General features: G+C 39.8%; 2 protein-coding genes and 1 long non-coding RNA gene across 6 annotated transcripts; 2 read left to right on the forward strand and 1 right to left on the reverse strand.

Annotated features, from left to right (window-relative positions):
* The first annotated feature begins 220 nt into the window (after window positions 1–220).
* si:dkey-14d8.1 (zinc finger protein 239) lies at window positions 221–6,857 on the forward strand. Of its 2 annotated transcripts, none has more exons than XM_051392804.1 (7): window positions 221–416; window positions 1,247–1,455; window positions 2,039–2,131; window positions 2,241–2,333; window positions 2,832–2,942; window positions 3,548–3,671; window positions 3,782–6,857. In XM_051392804.1, exons 1-7 carry the CDS (start codon window positions 392–394, stop codon window positions 5,470–5,472), a joined length of 2,346 nt encoding a protein of 781 aa, XP_051248764.1. In that variant the 5' UTR covers window positions 221–391; the 3' UTR covers window positions 5,473–6,857. The 2 variants fall into 2 exon arrangements, with proteins under 2 accessions (XP_051248764.1, XP_051248765.1); XM_051392805.1 differs by having other exon boundaries at window positions 2,244–2,333.
* A 2,381-nt stretch (window positions 6,858–9,238) lies between these two features.
* Window positions 9,239–11,050, forward strand: LOC127359029 (uncharacterized). The gene is made up of 3 exons (XR_007882588.1): window positions 9,239–9,322; window positions 9,462–9,548; window positions 10,120–11,050. It is a non-coding gene; the product is annotated as an uncharacterized LOC127359029 (long non-coding RNA).
* A 283-nt stretch (window positions 11,051–11,333) lies between these two features.
* LOC127358923 (high-affinity choline transporter 1-like) lies at window positions 11,334–24,271 on the reverse strand. 3 transcript variants are annotated; one of them, XM_051392484.1, is made up of 9 exons: window positions 24,118–24,271; window positions 17,502–17,694; window positions 17,201–17,314; window positions 16,910–17,065; window positions 16,544–16,692; window positions 16,189–16,332; window positions 15,866–16,019; window positions 15,492–15,709; window positions 11,334–12,574 (listed from the first exon to the last, which is right to left on the reverse strand). In XM_051392484.1, the coding sequence occupies exons 2-9, from the start codon at window positions 17,683–17,685 to the stop codon at window positions 12,020–12,022; spliced, it is 1,674 nt and encodes a 557-aa protein (XP_051248444.1). In that variant the 5' UTR covers window positions 17,686–17,694; window positions 24,118–24,271; the 3' UTR covers window positions 11,334–12,019. The 3 variants fall into 3 exon arrangements, with proteins under 3 accessions (XP_051248444.1, XP_051248445.1, XP_051248446.1); XM_051392485.1 differs by lacking the exon at window positions 24,118–24,271 and having other exon boundaries at window positions 17,502–17,827; XM_051392486.1 differs by lacking the exon at window positions 24,118–24,271 and having other exon boundaries at window positions 17,524–17,593.
* Between the last annotated feature and the right edge of the window lie 336 nt (window positions 24,272–24,607).

Here is a 24,607-nt window from a genome sequence, read left to right on the forward strand (position 1 = left end):
TATGTTTTAATTTGACAGCTGTTTTATATATTCTTTTATTTAGACATTTAGACAGACTGATTACACAATTATAAACGTCTTCAACAGGACGAAAATGTTATTTAAAACATCATAAACAAGGTCATAATTCATGCTGTTGTGTAGGTTTTGCTCCTTGCCAGCAAATTAAAAAGACTTTTATTTTATAGAGAAATATCCGCCGGAAACAGTCGGACTTTTGTTTTGGAAAGCCGCTACCGAGCGGTCGCCATTATTCTTCCTGGCTTGACGGTCGGGAGAAAGACGGTTTAATACTTTTAAACATTATAACAGGGGCTCAACTGCAGCATTGTCGACCTCCCGGGCACTCTGTGGATTGACTCATGAATTAGCGACCCACCCAGAGCGCAGCATGGAGAAACGCTCCGATACCACAGGTAAGTTGCTAAGCTAGCGCTAACAAGCTAACAGGCTAACTGCCGCCGAGCACGGAGGTCAGACAACGAGACGCTACGAGGGACATCTGTTGCACTAAAACTGACCGCTGGCGTTTAATCTCAGGCCGACGTGCGTGTTGGGAAGTCTTTCGGGTTATCTTGGAGATGTTTGGAGGGTAGCTAGCTATCGAGATTTAGCGGGGGATTGTCCAGGCTGCTCGATTTAAAAAAAAAAAAAAAAAACCATCCTCCGCCTCCGGATGTCCCGATCGGCCGCTGCTTTGTGTAATATCGTACAATGGTGATTCCCATAAGTCACAGTTAGCTCTACACGGCCGACACTATCTAAAAGTTTTAATCTGCCTCGGCTGTAGTTTGGCGCTCATTCTCTTCACGATTGCACACGCACACGCGCAAACGTGCACACTTTCGTCCCCTCTGCAGCTTATCTGACTGCAGCTGGTAAAGTCTGTAAAGTCTGCTGTTTGCACCGCAGCGCCCCCTACAGCAGCCTGTGGACCCCCCCACCCATCTACAGCAGCCTGTGTTTTACAAACCCAATAACACATCAGAAGTTCAAAGTAGAAATAAGTAAAAACTATTATGGGTATATGTGTTCATGCAGCCTTTTTACTCAGTTTAGTGGAGAGATGCAGCTGCAAGCATGTGAAACCATATTTAGTGCATACTCGGGTTTGACAGTAAGAAGACGATATAAGGACTGATTCAGTAAAAGATTTATAAAACAGTGACAAAAACATCAAACGTGTCAACATGAAACTTGTTTCAAACACAAGCCGAAGCCTAACTGTATGTTGTGTTCTGCACAGGTGTTGGAGGTGCCCTTCCCCTGGCCTCCCTTCGCTTAATGGCCTCCCCTCTGCAGCTGACGTACTCCTACATATGGCAGGTCATACGGCAGAGAAACGTGAAGTTGTACGGGAAAGTGGAGGAGTTTGTCACCATGGTGACGCAGACCGTTCCTGAGCTCATGAGTTTCAAGCAGACGGCCCAGCTCCTCTTGGGGTTGAGAGCAAGGGTGAGAGTTTATCATCTACTGTGTGTGCGCATCTGATAGCAGGCTGTAGTTGTGTAGACTGTATCCAAGCAGGGAATTTAACTGGATGGAGATTTTTTAAAACTAATCAGTGATCCATACTTGCAAGGGTCGGAGCACGGTTTTTAAAGCAGTACAAAACTGCATCAGACAGCTGCCACATGCCTCCATCACACTGAGTCCGTGATCTGTGCTCTCCAGGCTTCCACATTGGCGTTCATTTCTTCCTCAAGATTAGTGAACATCAAAGTGGTGGTGTGGTGATGAGCTCCATATGTTTCCTGGTAGAAATGGCAGATGGATCACATAGAACAAAAAGAGCTCTTGAAGTAGCCTCTGTGCCTGTATCTGTGAAATGAGTTGTCAACCTCATTTGCTTAGCGGAATTTGTATCTTTAATATTGTGTTTGAGGAAAAGAAGAAGTGATTATCTTGACACAATCAGCATGTCCAAAATACATAATCCTTATTACAAAAGCAAATAACTGCAATGCTACTTTATGTTGTTTTGTTTTGATTTATGTTTATCATATGTCTATAATCCCTGTCTTTTCATGTACTGTAGATCATTTTGGATTTGCTTCACAAAGATGGCCCACCGGATTCTAGGGCTATACAAACTCTCATAAATAAGTTGAAGGTCTCTGCATCTACAGGGGTAAGACTTGGATCTTTCTTTTCCTGCGAAACACACAGTTATACCCTCTTGAAGCTAGAATCCTAATACATGAATTAAAGCGGAGTTAACAATATTTCCTGTGTTACAGAAGGATTCAGAAGTGGAGAAATCTCAAACAAACTTCATGGTGCTCGTCCAGAGTCTCCTCAAAAATCCAGCTGAAAGGAAGCGCTTCTTCCAGGTATCCACATCAGTCTTAATGTGTTTTTAGATAGTGTTTGGTTGTCAGCACAAAAGTATATTTGAAATACACACTCGCAGCTCATTTAGATGTGGTAACAGACGCTTTGTGTCTGTACTTGAATATGACGACCTTTTGTCGCTTCTAACATGGTCGGTATAACCAATCTCACAGCCAGCTGCTGTCATTAACCTGTATTGTTGTTTATGTTGTTTGATGACGTTGTGATCATAAACTAATTATCTTTATCAGCTTGCCAATGAAATCTGGTCAACATAGTGTTAATTAGAGCAATGAGATTTCACACTTCCATTGTCTGCCAGCGGAAACAGTAAAATGTGTAAATGAGAACAACTGTACTGTAAAGTCGGAAATAAAACAGTGCACATGGAGATTTAACAGAATAAAATGAATATATTTCTCCATTTGAACAGTTTTTTTGAGTTTACAATTTCAAAGCCCCGATGCTGTTTCAGTCATATATTTCTCTCTCTGCAGGAAGTGTTCCCTGTTCAATACGGCACAAAGTTCGATACAGCTCTGCAGGCTCTGGTTGCAGGTCTTGTTTGCAAACTGGAGCAACTTCTTCCTGTTCCCAATCTCTCCCAGGTATGCACACATACTGTCATTGCATTTCGACATTTGCCCTGGGGCAGTGATAGCAAGCTGGGCTACTGGTTGACCCTGATTCAGTAGCAAAATGGTTGCGCAAGGCACAGGGTTCCTCTCAGCTCCACAGGTGTTCTGTAGTTGAACAGACTAAAAATTGTTTTTCTGTAGGTTATCAGTAAAAGTCATAGAAAAAATGTCATACTTCTCTAGATGCTTCAAGCCTTTTAGAATTAAATGCATCAAAAAGTTTTACTTGTATCTATTTACCAATTATTTGTTGCTCTAAATACATAAAACAATGTAAGAATTCAGTGTCTCTTTAATTAGACTAATGTCAGACATTTAACACAATATAATTGGAGAAATTCTAAAACATTTCAGGATCTGGATTACGGTTTATATATAGATATATATATATATATATATATATATATATACATATATATATATACATATATATGTATATATACATATAGTTTTTTTTCTGTTACAAGAAGCCTTTTAAAATTTCAGACATAAAAATGTGATCCAACCTAAAATTAAAAATGAAATCTATACTGCAAAGTTATTCATTACTTCCATTCCCTGCCTTTCCACCTCAGCTTGGTACCATGATCTCAACCGAGTCCAATGTCCTGGAGGCGTGTGGGGGCTTGATCCCTGAGTCCAGGGACCTCAAGACTCTCCTCCTGCACCAGCAGGCCAAGGGCCTCCTTGGTGTTAAAGGTATACTTTAGGTTGTTTGTACGAACATATAATGAAACATGATGAAAACTTAAATAATATTAAATTAAAAAAATTCAGCGTATTTGACAAAGTCTTCTCCATTTGTGCAGCAACTATCTCGTCCTCGGTGGGTGACTGTGTGCTCTCTTCACTCGCCTTCCGGCCCAAACCAGTAGAGCCGCCTGCACCACCAGAATCACCAAAGCGTTTAGAGGTCACTTTGAACGAAACAAGCCCAACCTCCTTCAGCGACACTGAGGACTTGGGGTTGATGTCCGATGACTCCGATGGCGCAGCAGCCCCTGCTACTAGATCCCAGAGAAGAGGGCAGCACAGTCATAAAACCACTGATGGCAGTGCCGCAAAGCAAAAGAGTGTCACAACAACAGCTCACACTGAGAATTTGGTGCAAGAGAAGAGTAGCGCACAGCAACAGCCTGCCACACCTCTAGAGCGCAGAGAGGAAGATGGGACACTGGCAGGGCCACAGAAGCCAGAAGTACAGCGGGAGCTTCACTTGAAGTCAATCCCCTTCAGGGTAGTTCAAATGCCAATCAAAACCCCTTCCACCGTACAGAATGCAGGCAGTGCAGGACCAAAAGACGGCCAAAAGCCCCAGACTCAGCGAGTCACATTGCATCAGTGGGTGTCGCAGATTGCCACTAACTCGCTCTCGCTCCCAGCCCTGCCGCCACTTCCTCCAGCCAGGTTTAGCTCAGGGGACGACATGAAGCCAAGCATAAGAAGAAAAAAGCAAATCAGGCCTCCGGCTGACAGATTCACGTGTTCCGTGTGCGATAAGAGCTTCCCGTATCAGTCCAAGCTAATGGACCACGAGCGCATTCATACAGGAGAGAAGCCGTTCATTTGCACCGCTTGCAACAAAAGCTTCAGAACGCAGGCGTTCCTCAACAACCACCTGAAGACCCACAGCACGGTTCGCCCTTACGCCTGTGGCCAGTGCGGCAAGTGTTTCACCAAACTTCAGAGCTTGACGAAGCACATGCTGGCCCACAGCGGCCAAAAGCCCTTCTACTGCAACATCTGCAACAAGGGCTTCACACAGTCCACCTATTTCAAAAGACACATGGAGTGCCACACAAGCCAGATGACGTTCCCCTGCAAGCACTGCAGCAAGAGCTTCCCGACGGCTTTCAAGCTGTCCAACCACGAGCGCTGGCACACCAGAGATCGCCCTCACATGTGCGAGCGTTGTGGGAAGAGATTCCTCGTGCCCAGCTTGTTGAAGAGACACATGGGCTACCACATTGGCGACCGTCAGTATCTCTGCTCCCAGTGCGGAAAGACCTTTGTCTACTTGTCTGACCTGAAGAGGCACCAGCAGGACCACGTGCCCAAAGCTAAGATCCCGTGCCCTGTTTGCCAAAAGAAGTTCTCTAGCAAGTACTGCCTGAGGGTTCACCTGAGGATCCACACCAGAGAGAGACCCTACCGGTGCTCCATATGCGACAAGAGCTTCACCCAGGTCGGGAATCTGAAGGTCCACATCAGGTTGCACACCAACGAGCGACCTTTCAGCTGCGACGTGTGCGGGAAGACCTACAAGCTGGCGTCCCACCTGAACGTCCACAAAAGGACTCACACGTGCAAGAAGCCCTGGACGTGCGAAACGTGCGGGAAGGGATTCTCCGTCCCCGGCCTTCTTAAGAAGCACGAGCAGTTGCATACAAGGGACGCTAATCCTGACTTCTCCGTTAAACGGAGACACAGGGGTAAGCACAAGAAGCACTCCCTCAAGAGGAAGTACGACGAGGAAGACGAGGGTAGTGATGATTATTAATCAAAGAAACATGTTTTATAACTAGAGGGGCAGTCCTCCGCCAAGGTGTGTTAGTTTGAGGTGGCTGTTTAGGCTTATGTTTGGTCATGGCACACCATTGACTTTAATTACGACGGGTTCACATATGCACAACAAGTGCAGTTCATTTTGCCATAGACACAAGTGTTACAATTGACCTACCTACGAAAAATAATTCACATATCCGCTCCAGGATTTTTATCCACAAATTGGCCCATGCTTCACGCTTCCACCACGTTCCATTAAAATGGGGCCAGTAGTTCTTCCATAATCCTGCTGACGGACGAACAGCACCCAAAACATAACCTCCTTGGCGGGGGGTAATAAAAAAGGATGCTCTTATCAGTTTCAAGGCTGACCACTGTTATAATTAAAATTGGCTGATTCAGAAAACTACTACATAAGTGAGCCTTTAAACCATGTAAAGGTGTCAAGTGTTTTCGATGTTTGTTACCTTGTGAAGGTGATCAAATCACCATGATGGTTTGGGTCGTGAAAACAGATTTTGAATGATGTTTGGATAATTTTTTTTCCTAATCACTGAGTTTAAAGAGTGCTAATTTGAGTTATAATGGGTATTTGCTGGTGGCCATGCCAGCCAGAGCATCTGAACTAATAAAGACCAGTGTTTCACTGCACATCAGTGCTGTTTTACATATGACTAGATGATGTGACGAAATTAATTTAGGTAAGAGTTACTGTAAGCTGTCACATTTTGAGATAAAAAAAAAAAGGTAGCAATACAACTTTTTTAAAATCCTTTTCTGATCTTTGTGTGAGTTGTAAATAGTTGGTAATAATTTTCAGTACAAAAAAAAAAAAAACCTATGATGGTGTAAAATAAATATTATTTTCCAAACATTGTGCTTTTCAGGACGCTCCCTGAATATAGCCAGCATCTGAGAGAAGGGCATCATGTAAACAATACAGTGAAAGTATTTCAATGCATGTGACTGTAGATAATCTGTCTTCTATTGTAATAAAATGGTGTAGTGTCACTAGGAAACATTTTAAGTTACTGTATGCTTGTTGAAAGTGTAGTGAATTAAAACTACTTTTACCACACTTTTTTTTTATGTAACCTTGACCTGTAAACATAACTCTTGCTTTTGTTTTAGAGTGAAAATAGGGTGATTAGTTTAGTAGGATTTCACCAGCAGTAGACGCTGTTTGTTGCTCTAGTGTTGAATTAACACATTGAGAAAACATTGAGAACTTAAATGTACATGGACATGTATAGTAAACATGTAAATGTGTGATGAGGTGCTCGTGTTTCCCATTACCTTTCCTATTGTGAACATCGGTGTATATAAGGCGGTAATATGTGTATTTTTTTGTTTTGCAGAAAAATAAAAACATATAACAAAGTGCTGTTGTCTTATTGGTTTGTTATCTTGTGTAGTTTACTGTACCTCGACTGCAGTCTACATAAAACTGCTCATTAACCCCGAAATAGGACATAAACGGGTTCGTGTTAAGTCAAGCTGTAAGAATATATAACCATGAAAAGTAGACGTAGTTCTCTCACTAGTGGCCCATAAGCTGGCCCGGTTCAGCACGCCTTCGTCCCGCTACTCGAGCCAAGCATTCAAGCCCATCTCCACGGTTCTGGGTACCGCCGCTGTCTCCGCCCTCAGCCGAGCTGTATCTAGGCAACGGTCGTCTTGATTGGCTCAAATAACGTGACGTCATTGAGAGACAAGGGGAAGGCGCGTCATTTTATGCAGATATATTGAATAAAAAATACACTTTTATGTTAAAACTCATGTATTTATGTAACAATAATATTACAGATAGATAACGCTATTGTTTGTGGTAGATTATTGTTAATAACAGGGACATCGGTGCATCTGGATTTACACTTTATTGCCTGTACCGATTCTTTAAGTTATATTTCTCTTACAGATACACCCGCCTTCATACCTTGAGATCACCCTCAGCTTTCTACTCGGTTCAAGTAGAAGATTTTGCTTCTAGCTAAAGTAATTTAACTTTGTAATTGAGATTAAAAAAAACTTACAAACAAGGTGGCTCATCCTGTCAAATGAAGGAAAATCTTTGTGAGTTGCTTTATTGTAAACACATTTATACAGAATTTATACATTTATTAGTTGGGTTCTCCAATATAATGCGCTGATATTGCATAGCGCAAAAAGGCTTATACTTTTTTACAGTACAGTTTATTTATTCCTTATTTTTTCAGTGTCTAGAATTGGATGACAATGTAGCCTATATGTTAAATTATTTAACATGTTAAAGAATATTTAACTTAAATATTATCTCATCAAGTTATTGGTTTAGGAAGTACCTGCATGGTTATATTGGTGCAAAACCAGTCTATACCATATTGGTAAACAGGGAATTTTGCCCTCTAAAATCAGTATCCCTATCAGTTTTTTAAAAATGAGGCAGAAGCTTGTGATTCAATGATGAATTAGTGTTTTTTTTAAGGCACAGTCTCTCCAAACCACCTAAATAAAGTTTTTGATACATACACTGTGAGTAAAACTAGGTTAATTGGTCTAAATGTTGGTTATAGAACACCATCATTAATTGTGGATTCACTTCAAAGTGTAATTTAACATTCTTAAAATGTACTTAGTTGACCTACTTTAATGACTTGATGAAAAATGAATCTACTGCTTTTACAGATATCCCCTTGTGCTGTCGGTCAAACGGAGAGGTCCAAGCATTGTTGACACTGGGTAAATCCCAAACAACCACATCCGTACATTATGGGTTTGCCATTATGGATAACGTTCAGAAGCCTCACTGCTCAGTCAGTCACAGTCTGTCCTGGATGTGGACACTGATGCTCAGTAGAAGTTAAAACCAGCCAAATGCTACATAGCGGCTGTCATCATCTGAAATTTCAAACCAGCGACAGCAGGTGTTGCTAGAGAACACATCAGCTGCTTGCTTGCAAAGTAAAGCACTTAGTGATGCCTCTACAAAAAAAAAGGCCTCTACAAAAAAGAAAAGATTGTTGTGTACTGAATGTCGTTATATACGTACTTCTGCCAGACCAGAGAATCCTACAAGGTCAGGGTTTGGGTGATTTCTACCAGTGAGTTAAATGACTCCCTGCTTCCTCTAAATGGAACTCATTACAGAGCCATTTAAAGTTCAGTTTGACGGTTTATCTGCAACTTTGAGAGCTGTTACAATATTAACCAGGTTACATTGCTTTTAACAGACGTGTTGCAGGCTGTTTGGACATCAGATGAAGTCAAAGTGTTGCTCACCGATGGTGGGAGGAGAGCGTCCAGGAGCAGCTCAGATCTACTCAGAGGAACGAGTAGATCGAGTGTTTGCTCAGCTGAGTCCTGACCTCACCACTCAGGGCTTTGATAAGACCAGCCAGCCAATGCAGGGAAAAGAAGTACAGAAAAGACCTTGGCAATCGTAAGCAATCGGTGGCTCATAGGCTTTATATGGCAGAGAGTGATGGTTAGTGGGTTTTCCTTTGATTTGGCCTTTTTATACAGAACTATTGTAGGAAATTGACAATTATCAATTATTGCAATTGCAGATTTATGGGGGAGAAATCTACAGTATTGTTGAAATTGTTCATATACATTTATATGCAAGTTTAGTTTGCTATGTAATTTCAAGTTGGGTTATTTTATGCTTTCTTATCCCATTTGCAGGTTGTCACTTTTCTGCCTCCTCATTGTGTCTCCTGGTTCCAACGCTGTGTGCGATGTGTGCCTTTGCCTGGCAGGTGGTTCTGTGCTGTAATCTGCTACACTATGGAAAGTCAAGTGCAATCCTTGCTCTGACTAAGGGCAAGGGTAAGAAACATAGAAGCATTTATACAGTTTTATGTAAGGTAAGGTTTTATGTGTCAGTGGAGTGGATTTCTAAAAATAATTACTCCCTCTTACTCAATCTGAAGTGTATTTGATTTACATTCAGACATAAGACAATAACAATATCTGTTGCGGTGTGTGTTTCCGGTTGTGTTGGAGTTGTGTCGCAGTGAGAGCACTGCCAACCTGCTGAATATCCAGCCTCACTTGAAGAACCTCGCAATGGGCTCCACCTGTGATCAGGAGGTACGTCTGCAGGTGTGGATGAATACTGAACTGAAAGCAACGTAGAGCTGTGGAGCGGTGTGTTGATTCTCAGTAGGATCTGCAGTATAAGCAGCTTTAAGTGGCAAAATGGCTTAAATATTTATTTTGAAAAATAATTTATTATTTACTTATTTTACAAAGAGGGACATACATAATTAAGATCATTTTTAATGTTAACACACTCCATTTGTCACCTTTGTACAAGGCATGGCTTTAGCTGTGTAGTTGACACTGAACTGATGCTCTGTTGTTGTTGTCACATGGTAGGACAAGCTCCTCTGTTGTCTCAGACAGAAGGGAAAGGTTTCCATGCGAGGTCAAAGGCAGACCTCTCAAAGCCTGAATTAAGTAGCATTCCTCCTTTAACCTTTTTAGTCCTTCGAGAGATCACAGAGGACATCCTCTGCGGATCTCCACCTCACTTTGCCCGAGGCAATGACCCCCCCCCCTCTAACGCTCAGGATGGGCCCCATGTTGTTGAGTCTTTATGACTGCACTTAATAGTAGTTCTTTGATTTTTTTCTCTCCCCTGCCTCCTTTACTCCCTTAGGATTTCAGCCCAGCCAGATTCCCCCTTGATGTTTAATTGATGTTTCCTTGCATCTGCTCTTCAGTAAAGATGCAGGAAGAGACGGTATTGTTGAGCCTTTTCAGGGTTTAAGGGTTGTGACATTTTCACAGATCCTAATATGATTTCCTGTTATTGATTCTGCTTCTTTTAACCTCATTATATTTATTTATTTAATTTGCTAGTTTGTCAGCTGTTATTGACCCCCATTTGATGTACAACATTTTCTAATTAGTCTTCTTTTCCTGCATCAAATATGTTGGAGCAATACATTGGAGCAATGTGCTGATTTTGATGAAACTTTCAATTAGTGATGCATCCTGTTGATTGGTCAAAAGGGATCCTGGATTGTTTTGTGTAAACCAACATATATATATTATTTATATTGTTTGTTTTTTGTCTTTGACACCATGTAACAGGAACTGGAGGATTGGAAATTTCTAAATTAAACTTTGTGGAGCTTCTTCATATCCTTATAGAGAAAGATGTTTTTCAAGGTCAGACACACTATTACTATAATTAAAAATCAGCTGTATGTGTGTAAGAGATGTTTCACCTTCCTTTTTCCCCAAGAGGTCTTCCCCATCCACTGTAGCCAGCAGTATGAAGCAACATCGCAGTCATTAGTATGGAAATTAATTTCTAGATTGGATAAACTTTTTCCTGTACTGGATATTAAACAGGTACTGTACATTCTTAAATAATAAACAGTGCTTTGGTCATTTCCTGAAAACTATGCAAAGGTACCATTCCAAAAACATCTCTTGTGTGAACCGCAGATAATTTGACAGAAGTTGTTGTTAATTTCTGACTTTAAGTATTTGTTTTAAGTGATTTAGCACCTGATTTTTTATTTTTTTGTATGACTGGGTAATGCTACATGGCCTATGCAGATGGTTAAAAATTGTAGCAATTAAAATAAAAATTTAGCACCTGAACTTTCTACCTTCTTTTTTAAAAAAATGTTTATGCTTTCTGGTGGAAGTATCTTGTATTTTGTCCTCCCTCTTTGAGGTTTGCACATAGCTTTCTAGTTCTCTAGTCACTGGAATATTACTAGGATTGGTTTTACAAAATATGCCATTATTTTGCAGTATTTGGAAAGTTTGCCACATGAAAGTCAGTAGACATTAAAATGCATAATCTTTTACTGGTCTTAAGGTATGGAACATGAAACACAATATTTGCTGCAAACATTCATGCATTGTTTAATTTCATTTCATAACCTGAACAAAAATACATAGTATGTATAAATGTTTGGGCAACCTAAGAGTTATCCAGTCTCAGATTCCTTTTACAAGGTCTCAGACCTTTATCAACTCATTAGGCCTCGTCAACAGTGGTCGATAGGAACCGTTTCAACCCTTTACAAACAAACAAACAAACACTCTTTAAACCTTCCAACAAGGTACGTTTATAATAATCATCCTTAAGCTTTCCTCTTTTCAGCTTCAGCTTCGTTACATATGCTGTATGTTTGCTTCCAGAATTATTTGCTGGTATTTAGTGGAATCCATTCGTCCCTCCACCCGTGCAGTGTTTCCTGTGCCACTGGCTGCAACACCACCAGGAAACATAATAGAATCACCCCCATGCTTAAATGGTTGGGGAGGTGTGCTTTTCACAAACTGCTGCTCTTTTTTTTCTTCAAACATCCCTTTGCTTAAGTATTTTTGGATACTATTTTAACTTCATCACACTAAAACCCATCAGGGTTCTGTAGATGTTCTGCTGCATACTTCTGACGTTGAATTTTATGATGTGGACTCAGGTATGGTTTTCTTCTACTGCTTCTTCCATGAAGGTTTTGTTTGCACAAGCAGCTCTGGACAGTGAAACACCACCCACATGCTATATGAATGTGTATGTGCTTAGAAAAGTCCTAACATTTGTCCTCTTCCTCATTGCTTCCTCTGGAGGATAAGTGAGACTGTTCTTTATTCAGTCTGTCCTTTTCCTCCACGTCTGTTCCAACTGGCGCCATGTAATGTATGTCTGTGTCCGTTTCGGCATCACTTATTCTTCTTAGCAGCCCTTTCTCAGACAGCCACACAGCAAAGCCAGATACTAGCAAAATAGTCCCGGTGGCGATGAGCATGATGACAGTGCGGAAAGGGAAAAAGCGGTATCGGTGACCGTCCTCCTGTATCTTGTCCCACGGCAGGGGCAGCACGTCAGGAAGGCCTATCAGGGGTTCCCCAACCAGAGCTCTGAGCAGTAGTGCCAACACAAAGCCACAACAGGCCCCATAGTGGTTCACCCTCTGAGATAAGTAGAAGATGCATATCACCTGGGGAGCCATCATTGAATACATGACATCTGCACTGACGATCCAGAACAGGTGTACGGACTTTGCCATCATGGCCAGGCCTGCTCCCATCAGTCCGCACAGGAAGATTGACACTTTAACCACCACAATAATATTTTTTTCCGATGCCTGAAATAGAGGAAATTATTTTATAAGCCATCAAGTTACTTTTATTAAACCAAAATGTGAGTCACAGTGTTTAATTTTGAGGTGTTAAAAAAAAGTGAGTTGCTTAATCCTAAAAAACCTAGTAAGACCACTTCAGTGTAACTTACATCAAATTGCATACACTTACATTAGTGTTGAATGTTTGCCGATTAATTCGACTGATCGCTTCAACTCTAAACTACAATAATCATAAAGCAGTCAACATTGCTCATCAGGAAAGTCTCATTGTGCCACTGTTCACCAGCATGAAGGCACACTTTGCTGTGTGCAACTGCTTGAACATGGGGCCTAAAAACTAAGCCGTCAACCATAAAATACTGCAACAAATGTATTTTTAAATCTACTCACAGCAATTTAAGTTATGAAAAAACTCAGTCTTTTCATAAGCTTCTTGTGGCTAAATATTGGCCACATTCACAACATAACATTACGCTGTCTGTGTAATCTTTCAGTAGCTTACAACCAAGAACCTATTCAGTTATTTTTTAATCGGCCTTCCTTATTGTTGTTGATTGTTGTTGTCGGTGGGTGATCAGTGCACTGTAAACCCGGATAAGTTGATTGTACCTAAACTATTTGTGTCAAGTGATTGCCTCAAATGGTTTAGGTTATTGACAGTAGAGAAAATTAATTTGTTTAATTATAGTCAACTTAAATGTACAATAGTCAGAATTTAATTAATTTTTAAGTTACATACACTTAAATGGTTTAAGTAATCACAATCGAAAAGTGTAGTGGAGTCTACTTAAAAGTACAATAGTCAAAACTTCATTATAAGTCAAATACACTTAAAATTCTAGTTTTATTAAAAATATGAATATATTAAATTTTAAAATATTATATTTGGAATAAGAAAATTCCAATTAGATTATTCTTTTGTCAATGATCACACAATGCAGTACATTTTATTTATTTGATTTAGACACACAACAAAGCAACAAATATGTATTAACAATGATTCTGTGTGAAATACAAGATGCAAATCCAAAATAACAGTAGGACCTTGTTTTCATAAAATTATCAAAAGCACCCTGCTATGATGCAGAAAACAGAACATGTGAATTGAATTAGGAAACGATTTCCTTCCAAATACAATCACAGCTTAGTTTTTTAATTTTTTGCTTTGTGAACAATTTTCAAATAAAAAAAAACAAGAACACTGACCATGTAGCAGCATACTGCGAGTGCAAAAGGACAAACTGTATGCTTTGTTTGCAACACAACAAAGCAGGTATTAAGAACAGTAGCATTAAGAACAACTATGCAGTAAGGACCAGAGCTGGTGGAAAAAAAAAAAACCTGCAACTTTCTTACATGTGTCCTCAGTGTGTTTCAGTAAAACAAGCAACAATAGACACATCTAGTACAAGAAGATTCACATACAAAATGAGCAACTGCAAGAATATTTGCTCCAGTCAGTGCAATGTATTTGTGCAACAATCCAGACACGGAAATGAAGAATTGTGTCATGAGCATAAATGTGTCTTTCACTGCAAGATCATTCTTCAGCTTTTGAACCTTGGGAGGTAGCTCACTTTGACCCAAATTTAGCATTACCTGCTGAATGAAGGCAAATGTGTTTTTTAAACACTTCAGATACTGCAGGTGGAGTGCGTAGGTAAAGCCAAACAAGAGGCACATTGGCTGAGGTAGGTTGGTGAGTGCTTCCATTACAAGTCTCTCTAGGATGATCCCCACTCTTGAGGGGTTTGGTTGTGGCGATGCTGGGCTTGCTGGGCTTGCTGGGCTGGTGTCCTCATAGCAGAGGATTCCCACGGGAATGTCCACAGAGTCTCACTCATTAAGAGACTATAGTGCGAGAAACAAGACAAAAGGAGGATATTCAGGTTAACAGCAATTTGTCTACAATCAGCTGTGTGGTCTTCATAAATATCATGATTTTCATAATTCACAGTGGTTTCATTTTAGATAATGTTGTGTAAACAAGCTATTAGAGGCATTTTTTGGGTGTTCATGTATAGGTGTGTGAGTGCATTGAGAGACTTGAATGTATACATACATTCCTGATGCACGCAAGGAAAGGGCTCAGTTCTTGCATAAGTCCCATGTTTTAGCCTATAATGTTTAAAAAGCTGTGCTCTCTTCTCACAGATGGCAGGGCAGTACTTGCATTTCCAAGGCATTTTAATATGGCTTTAAACAAAAATAGTAGGGCAAATGAGGCTAATGTTAAAAGTGGGCATTGAAATTTTTTCAAAACTACATCAAATAATTTGAATTTTACACTACTGTTGCAAAACTGTATGTAGAAAACACACAAGCAGAGAGAGCTACTCAAAAATCACAATTGTCACATTTACAATTGTCCAACGCTCAAAATGTACCTATAAGTCAACCTCAAATTTACACACATTCAAATGTACAGGTTTCAAACTTGAAATTGTATTGTAGCAGTTTCTAATACTTGAATAGAGAAAACAACTCACCTCATTCAGGCAGAAATGGTATCCTCTTTACAGCAGGCAAATGTCCTTTAAAAGCGTCCAAACTTGCTAAAAACAGAAAAATGCAGGCATGTATTGTCCAAGGAGCATGCAAGGTGCAAAGACCTTAAATTGATCTGTGTAAATTAGAAAATGGCGCAACTTTCTCTGTAGCTGCCAACGGACAAGCACAGACTTGTCTTGAGTTTTGAGCCAATCACAACAGGGCAGCACTGTGGCCTGAGGTAAAACTTGATAGTTTAAGTTGGTTAAACTTACAAAAATGAGTACACCCACTGACTGTCTCATACACTCTTCATAAACTCATACTGTTTAAGTAATGCAAAAAAACTAATCTTTAAAAGTGGTATTTACTCAAATTGTTTGCATAGAATGAACTTTCGGTGTAACAGTGGTGTCACATGAGGTGTTACCTGTTTGTAGATGATGTTCTTGAAGATATTTCGGCCCAGCTGGGAGGCAGCAGACAGGAGTGCAGAGTCGACTGATGACATCACCGAGGCAGCAAGTGCTCCCATGCCAATCAGTGAGACGTAGAAAGGGCAAAGATGCTGAAGGGCAATTGGCAAGATCATACCAGATTTGCCCTGTTCGTAAGGGCTGGGTGAACCGTAGGTGGTCTGGTTCCAATCTGACAGACATTAAGCACATGTAATTAAAAACAATCATACGAGTCACAGGGAATAGGTTTGATTATTAAGAATATGTCAGTTGGTCAAGTTCTCCTACTCATAGTACTACAGATGATTGGCAAAGATAGTAAAGACAATGAGAACAATCTAGATACTTGTAGATGCCGCCACTGCCCCAATGATGAGTGATGGCATGCCAAGGATTGGGCATAAAACTGCCCCAGCATAGCAGGTGATCTTAGCTTGTTTATCGGTGGCTGTGGACAGGACTCTCTGGTAGAAAGCCTGGTAGCAGATCCCTCCGATGGCCTTGGAGAGGAATAAAGACAGGACTGGATTGGAGAATGGACATTAAGCTTGAAATGGTTGTCCATAAAACACTTAAAGGTCCAATGTCAAACATTTATGAAGATTTATTGTAGTGTAGTCTTTTTCTTTAATCTTTATTTACTACTAAAGACGTTTCAGTGTCCATTACCATTAGCAGTATGTCATCTATCCAGCGACCTGTATCCTCCAGCTCCAGCTTGCCGATCCATGGCTCCTGGTACAGCTTGGTTACCGCAGCAACAGTAATGTTAGCTGAGGAGGGGCTTGTCAGGATAAAGGGCACACAAAACCACTGAAAATAGGGAATAAAAAAAGATACAGAGTAACACATTCAGTACATCAGTCCTGCATAGTTCTATGGATAAAAAAATAGTAGTCAACATTTCAACAGTCAACAGTGTACAACATTTTAATGGCAATCCATCCAATAGTTGTAGCCACACCACTAGGTTAGTTATTATGCATAAGTGCTTTGAATTTTCCTTAAAATGTCATGTTTGTACCAAGCCGAGGAACATGAACATAAGCTGGATGACATCAGTATAGGCCACAGAGTACAGTCCTCCCATTAATGTGTACAAGATTGCCACAGCAGCAGAGACGCCTACAGCAAGCCTGGAGGAGACATTCATCACCACACTTAGCGTCCCTCCTGTAACCACAAACATACATTCCCAGTGAGTCATGCAACTAAAATTGATGCCATGTCATTTGTGCAAATAGCATGATACTAGTGCTATCACTAAACAGCATTTACATTGACTAACTCAAAACTCACCTGGCAGTAAATGTGTACTCTCAGGATATTAAGATTTATAATTAAGACTTTTGCAAGAAATTCATTCATGAAGTGGTTGTTTCTGACTTACCCAGTGCACCGAGGACACACGCTATCCACAAAATATCAGCAAGGAGAGCAGGAATAAAAATAACAGCAGCTACACTGTTGCCATATTTGTTTTGAAATGGGTCCATGAGGGTGACATAGTTCTTCGACCGAATAGGTTTGACAAGGAAGAGTGCACCTGAAATCACACAAATGGAAACATTTACATTTTTAACAAAGATTTTTTAAACATTTTTGAGTGATTATGGAGCAATTTAAGGTTCGCAATGTATCAGCATGTTGCATCTAAGCAGTTTTATTTGGTCTCACTCACCTATAATCAGGTTCATGATAAAGGCAATGGGTCCAGTGGCCCAAACCAACCCCTTCGTTGGATCGTAGACCACTTCAGCGCAACCCAGAATATAGCCTCCTCCCACCCAAGTGGCTGCAAAACATTAGCACACATACAGGCAATGAGAAATGATTTAAACTGTGTCCAATTCATAGAATACATTTATGAAATAAAATGAGGTCACTGATTTCAAAATAAATGTCTCTTAATGAACATTTAAGGTCCCATTGATATACTATGATCATCTGTGATGTTATTGTTATTATCATCATTATTCTACCTGTCATAGTAAAGATGCTGACCCAGATGTTGAGGTTCCGCCCTCCAACCATTGCAACTTCACTGCGGTTGCCCGTGCACTTCTTCTCTTCCCGTTTGGACTTCCTGGATGCCCAGATACCTGTGCCCAGTACGATCATATAAAACACTCCAATGGACAGCAGTCCTGCCCAATTTACCGCCATCCTCAGTGTCTGTGGGGAAAGGACACAAATAAGAAAAGTTTGTGTTTAGTGTTTATATTTCCCTTTTCAGAAAATGATGTACATTGGGCATGCATGGCCTCCAACTAATAGAACATTCAATTCAATTCAATTCAATTCAATTCAATTCAATTCAATTCAAAAATAATTTGTATAGTGCCAATTCATGACAGAAGTTATCTCAGGACACTTTTTTAAATAGAGCAGGTTTGCCACTCAGAGCCAGAGTTGTGCAGTAATGATCGGGGTTGGCGCCACGGTATCGAAGTCCCCAATTGCGAGCAGGGCTCAACTGTCAATCATCATATAAAACCCCCTTTTTATAGCTTAAAATAAGAAATTAAAACCAAACTTATCAGATAACAGAAACCATCTTTGGTAAAAATGGATTTGACGTGTACTTTGATTTTTTGGTTTGGTCCATTTCCCATCTGCTAACATAGAGGCAACATGCTCTATGATCTATATTGCAGCCAGCCAGCCACCAGGGGACGAACGAGGTGGTTTGGCTTCACTTTTGGAGAGCTGTTATGTCAACTAGCTAGTTACTTTTCCCCACGGGCTGGCTACTCCAGCTATACCTTGTGGTGATGGGAATTCTGGCTCTTTTTAGAGAGCTGGTTCTTTTGGCTCGGCTCGCTTAAAAGAGCCGGCTCTTTCGGCTCCCAAGTGTGTCTGAAACCCCTCTACCTACCTCGTCAGTCCAGTTCTTCAGGATCTGCCCTTCCTTTTTGGAAATTTACACTACAATAAACATTTTAAAGGAAATTGATCAGGTGTTCCTGAATCAGGGAGCAACAGTGAACACTTTGATGTAAAGTATGTGTAACTTTTCTGCCCCTTTTGCTCCTTAATTACACCGAAAGAACGATATGAGCTGTAATGTAATGTAAAAACAAGCCTGTTTTTTTCATAGGTATTTACTTTGATAATTAATAATCAACATTTTTGTTTAAGTTATGGATTAAAAGAAATAATGGCCCAAAAGAAAAGAAACATGTCACTTGATGTTCATAATTTGTTTTCACGAAGAGGTAAAAGGGAATAATAGGATATATATGTTTTGTGTCATAATAATTATTCAAATAATTTCACATACCTGCATTGCCTTTAGAAAATGTCGAGTAGGGTTACAGTTAAGTTTGAGTAGAAATATCTCCAAAGCCACTCGTCACAACAGTGAGGAGGAACAGGGACTACTGCTCATCAGGGGGTGGAGAAGATATGGTATAGTTTCAACTGCTGAAAAGTGTGATCACACCCAGCTTCACTATGTGGTCTATCACAAACATTTGATATACAAACGGTCTTGTTTATCTTTTATCTAGGTTGTTAAGTAGATGGGACACACCAACTCTTAATTATCGTCTTTTCTTTAAATGTGTTATTGCAAGAGTTTAAATTTCCAACTGCTAACACTTAATAAATAATTACAAATGAATGAATGCTTGAGGAAGTAAAGAAAGACATTTAAAATTTAGCTTTTACATTGTAGAATCATAGGAACAAGGACAAAGAGAAAGACTGATGATAAGGACAACAGTGTTGGACAGCTGTGAACCAGACTTGAAGTGCAGTGAATAGTGCTGATGTTAAGAATATATACATTCTGTCTCAGTTTTGTTGAGTGTGTGTGTGTACGGGCAGACTAGTTTAACCGGCGTTGTGTGTGTGTATGTGTGTATGTGCAGGTCCCCGCTTCACCATTTTTGAGATTTTTGTTACATTTCATACATTTTGTGTTTCTGTATCTTTCTGTAGTGTGTAAATTGTTGTATTTTTGTTACATTTCATACATCTCATTCGAGACCTCTAATTAATCGACTTATTGATTGGTCCACAAAATATCAGAAAATTGTAAACAACAAAAATGCAAATTATGATTCCTGAAGCACAAAATTACATTAAAACGGTTTGTTTTGGCCTACAAATCCAGTTCCATCATATAAAAAAACACAAAAGCAAACAGCAAATACTCACAATTAAGAGGCTAGAACCAGATAATTGGCAATTCTAAAAACGATTGACAGTTAATTTTATCCCACTCAAGTATCGAGTTGATTACCCAACTAATCCTTTCAGCTGTATACGGTGGCCCTGAGGGTCCAAACACAACATTTCATAAAGCTCAACAAAATTTCTATCACTACTACCTGTACTACTAATTAGTAAAACAATATAAATCCAATATTCAAACTGAACATTTAGCAGAATCAGAGCAGTTTGAATTCAGAAAATGTATATCTAAAATAGATTTTCTTCCTTTGCATTTCTGGTGCTTAGAACACTCCTAAAATACCAAATGCAGACTTACAGCAAAAAATTCTAAAAAAATTAACAGTATGTTTATTTACCTCTTTTGCCTTTAGAAAATGTTGAGAAGGGGACAAAGAGATCCTCTGCCAGTTGTAACAACAGTGTGGAGGAACAGTCTTTCATGTTGGGTTAGGTAAACTGTTTTTTCTTTAAGTTAAAACCAGTTTTTTTTTTTTTTTTGCACCACCAAACAGCAGACAGTTAGCATCGCATAGTTGAGCATTCAGCAACTAGTGCCAGATAATTCTCGCAGGAGTTGGTGGAGACCCAAAACAGAGCTAAAAGAAATCACCATGTGGCCAAACAACACCACTCAAAATGAATGCTAGTATGGCCTTGTATCAGCTGGATTTGTAAATAGCTAACAGGTTCATTGTGTCAACTTGAAAAATTCTAACTTGCTTGACACATTCTGTATCTTTGGGTACTTTGGGATAAACTCTAGAATCTAAAAAACTAACTTATAAACTAACCAATAAATGTTGTTTGTGCAGCTTTACTAAGGTTGAGCAGTTACAACTGTAATAGACAGAATATGCTACTCATTCCTTCCTTTCATCAAATTTTGACACCGATTAATTTCTACTTGAGGAGAACAACCCAAGACAGTCCCTCCAGGAAGTCGGAATTGTCCGTGCCCTTTTTCACCAATTTTCACCACCACTTTTCTGCAAATTTGACCAATCATTGTAGTCCCCCGAGCAGAATGTTGAGCCATTCGTCACCTAGCCATTTTATTCTCACTGGAACGACTTGTCTTCGATTTTTAATACAATTATTTTAAAATAATAATAATAATAATCGCAAATATTTAAAATTATTGCTTTCTCACGCAAAATGCCTAAGACTTTGCAACATGAATCACAATTTTACAGAAGAGCTGCTGTGAAATCAGACATTTTAGGCTGTAACAATCCCACATAAAGCCACATAAAGGATGTAAATGTGTAAACAAATGATTGACCATGTGAACCAAGTGCAACAATGTTGGCTTAACTTCCTGACTGATCCTGACACAAAAATATCTCTAGACTAGTCTTTAGAGAGACACAATAAAGTGAGGTCAGCTGTTACCTTCAGTCTCAAAAGTCACTGACAGTATACTGGTGCTATGGCAAGGTATCCTAGTAACCACTTCTGACTTGTAACCGGACCTCCTGCAACATCAGCAGGGAAAGAGCTCAGTTAATGCTTTGAGGATCAGGTTCTGCCGGGTTGTAAACATACACTGTTGGCAGCGCTTCGTTTATGTGAAGATGAAACATCCCTTACACACACTCTGTCGGAATTTTGTTTTCTTTTACCTGACAGGTGATTAAGCGGACAACTGAAACGTTATGGGACTTCTGGGTGCAATCCTCATTGGGTAGCAGTACAGTGTAATGGGAAGGAAGGACTGAATGGTGGAAAAGGCTGTAAAGAAGGAAACAATGACAACTTTCTGCCTGCTGATGATGTGGTTGGCTCCCATGGATTTCTTGCAGGAGGGTTTGGGGTTTTTTGAGCATGAAATACACATTTTCCTAAGCAACATTTAAGTGGACAGAATAATGGATGCATAGAATACGTTTTGCTCATAATTAACATAATAATTCACTTTGTGGAGATCAACTTTGTGTTTCAGAGGAACACCGGCGCTTTTAGGATTTAACATAAAAGATGGAAGTGAAAAATGAGACTGCTACCTCAAATTCAGACCCATAACAGGACATGGATGACCTACCAGTCAAGAACCCTGGTCCATTTCACCAAAAGATCACCCTGTCATGTAAAACCCTGGACTTCTACCTCACACTGTTGCTGCTGCTGGAGAATGTGAAGCACAGTGAAAGTTTAATACAACATCATCCTGTAACGACTGAAGTTTGTAGGTTTCCTAACTTTACGTCTGAGGCAGGATCCCCTTTCTTTTTTAAGCTTCCCATTCCTGCAACCCCGGGACGCTTGCAGCTCTACCAGGTGAGCTGAGCATAATACATAATAAAAGACAAATCTTCGGTCAGATGTGTCTACACAGTGCTAACACAAGCTTCAGTAACAAAAACTCAAGACTATCAGGGGCTTATTTTAGATTCTGGTCATAAGCAAACCAGTCCCTCCAGGATTTCGGTGGCTTTATTTGGGATTGTTACACCCTAAAATGTCACGACAATGCACGTTGAGATGGTTTTAGGCATTTTCTTGCAATGAAATTCAAATTAAAAAAACCGAAGCCAACTTGTTCCAGTGAGAATAACATCGCTAGCAGTTTGGTGGCGTATGGCTCAACAATTTGTGCAAGGGACTATGGCTGGTGAATTGGGAAAACACAATTATTGGTCAAATTTGCAGAAAAGGTGCAGTGATTGGACAGGTTTGCGTTAATTGTTGCAACTGTAACATCGCAACTTCCTGGAACATCATAATCTAACCTATGTACAGGCCCATTACATGCAGAAAAAAACAAAAAATATATTAATTTCTGTTCCACTCCAAAGAGAGTACTGGCCTCAGACTGACCACCCCTATGAAAACCATCTGGCTCCTGCACTGAGGACCGGCTAAAGGTCCTCCTGAGAGTAACCCACAAGAGTGCTGCAGAGGACTCTCCTAGAAGCACTGTGGTCACTCAAGCTCCTTAACTGTATGCAAGCAGGCACACACAACAACAAGCATAATTAAATTCAACCTGCTAATATCTGCTTCACTTTCCCCACCAGCTATCTCTGGCTGATGGAGACAGCACTTTGCCCCACTGGATGGTGTTTAGGCGACCGGATAACAGTCTATCTGGCTTGGCTCTGACCGAGGATTGTGGGATATACCAACTTAAAGTGTTTGTTACCGGAAAGCACCGTGCTGTATACTTTCATCTGCACATCCTAAACAGAACGGTAGTTGACAAGGACTCAGCAAGGTAAGAGAGCAGGAAATCACAGGGGGTGAAAGTATGCAATTTTAAAAAAACATCTTTATAGCACATGGAGAAGACTTACTGCAGTTTCTTTACACTTTACAACCCCAGCTATGTGATGAAATATAAACTAAATATTTTTCTGCTTTTGACTGTTTTGTATTGTATTTGAGTACCTTGGTAGATCGAATAACCATGACAGTGTTTTCCACTCATTATAATGGTTTTTAGTCACCACATCAGGGTTTGGCTCTCAGAAATGACAGTGTCATTTGAAGACAAACATTATTTTTGAAGAAGAAATTTGTTTGGTGTGTGAGTTTTAAGATTAGTCTTTTGAATTTTCATAAAATAAGCCAAGCTTTAACAAAACATTTAAAAAACACATGTATGTACAGTGTACAGTGCATGGAGTGTTTATCTATACTTGTGTGTGCACCTTTTGTTGAATTAAGTTCGGGCTTTGAGTTGCGTACTACTACTGTTACTCATCAGTTAACTTATAATTATTTGACTCGACAGTTCTAAAATAAATTCTTTAGGGTACAGTTAAACTCCTCAAAGAAACGGGACAAATAAACTGTGATGACCAAATGTTTACAACTACTGACATTTATTACATTGTATTCATCACACAAATTAAACTTTAATAGTCTTTATTTTTAAGTTTTCCAGATGATTTGTTGTTATATATATATTACCATAAACCTACTGTGTTGTTCACATTTACCCACAGCACATAAACAATGACACATAGAATCTGTGTGATTAAGAGCTTCCAGTCTGGCCTGTCTCCTCTTTGTCTACACTTTTGATTTCCTTTGGTTCTTCTGTTTGTTTGGTCTGTTGTCTGTTAACAGTTGTGTTGTTAAGCTGGTTAAGTCAAATTTAAGTTTGAGCGTGTGGTGTTAAATCAACAATGTAAAATCACACTGTGAGTGAGTAAACATAAACATATCTGATACTGAATGAGAGCTTTATTTTCAACATTGATCCCATGTTAGGTGGGTTTTCGTTAGGGCTGGGCGATATGGCTTAAAAATAAAATCTCAAATTTTTTCACACCAAACCCGATTTACGATTTTAATTGATTTTTTTTAGTAGACTGTTTTCTAGCGGGTGTTTGTGGGCTGTGGTCCTGTATATCTCCCACTCGGCATCATGCCTCTGTTTGAGGTGCTGGAATAAATCGGTCGTACTGCTACCTTTTGGTTGCAACAGCTTTCAAACAAACTTTGCAGTGGGTCGTGGTTTGTTCGCTGTCGGACGCCACAAAACCAAACCAGTTCCGAACAACCGACGACACTGTGCCTTTTTTGGGGACGAGGTCATCCTGGCTTGCTGCCGTGTTGTGTGTATCTGTGGAGAGGTCGGGGGGGAGGAACAGCGCACTCTGACCTACGGGAGCCCAAACGGAGCGCCGGTATGGTGGAAGTTCAAGAGAAAACCGATTTTAACTAAAAAGAAATCGTGTTTATCTACAAATTCGAGTTAATCGATAAAATCGATTTATCCTAATTTTCGTTAACTTAGAAGGATCTGTTTTTATGGAATGGTTGGAATCTGTATAACTGTTGGATGCCACTAAATCTACACACTGGTCCTTTAATATGATGCATTACCATATTGATTAAAATCAGGTAACATTTATTTATATTTTTTGTGACATCAATTACTATTTCTTTAAACTGATTT

The sequence above is a fragment of the Dicentrarchus labrax genome, unplaced genomic scaffold (assembly GCF_905237075.1).
Source record: "Dicentrarchus labrax unplaced genomic scaffold, dlabrax2021, whole genome shotgun sequence".
In the NCBI taxonomy this organism is placed as follows: Eukaryota; Metazoa; Chordata; class Actinopteri; family Moronidae; genus Dicentrarchus; species Dicentrarchus labrax.

Coding starts and splice junctions, on each gene's coding strand:
- LOC127358923 (XM_051392484.1), bottom strand. CDS start 17,685: ATGGCGGTAAATTGGGCAGGACTGCTGTCCATTGGAGTGTTTTATATG. Junction 16,693..16,909: donor GTGTGTCCTCGGTGCACTGG/GTAAGTCAGAAA, acceptor TTGTGGTTACAG/GAGGGACGCTAAGTGTGGTG. Junction 16,020..16,188: donor TAGATGACATACTGCTAATG/GTAATGGACACT, acceptor TTCCTCTCCAAG/GCCATCGGAGGGATCTGCTA.
- si:dkey-14d8.1 (XM_051392804.1), top strand. CDS start 392: ATGGAGAAACGCTCCGATACCACAG. Junction 417..1,246: donor GAAACGCTCCGATACCACAG/GTAAGTTGCTAA, acceptor TGTTCTGCACAG/GTGTTGGAGGTGCCCTTCCC. Junction 2,334..2,831: donor AAAGGAAGCGCTTCTTCCAG/GTATCCACATCA, acceptor CTCTCTCTGCAG/GAAGTGTTCCCTGTTCAATA.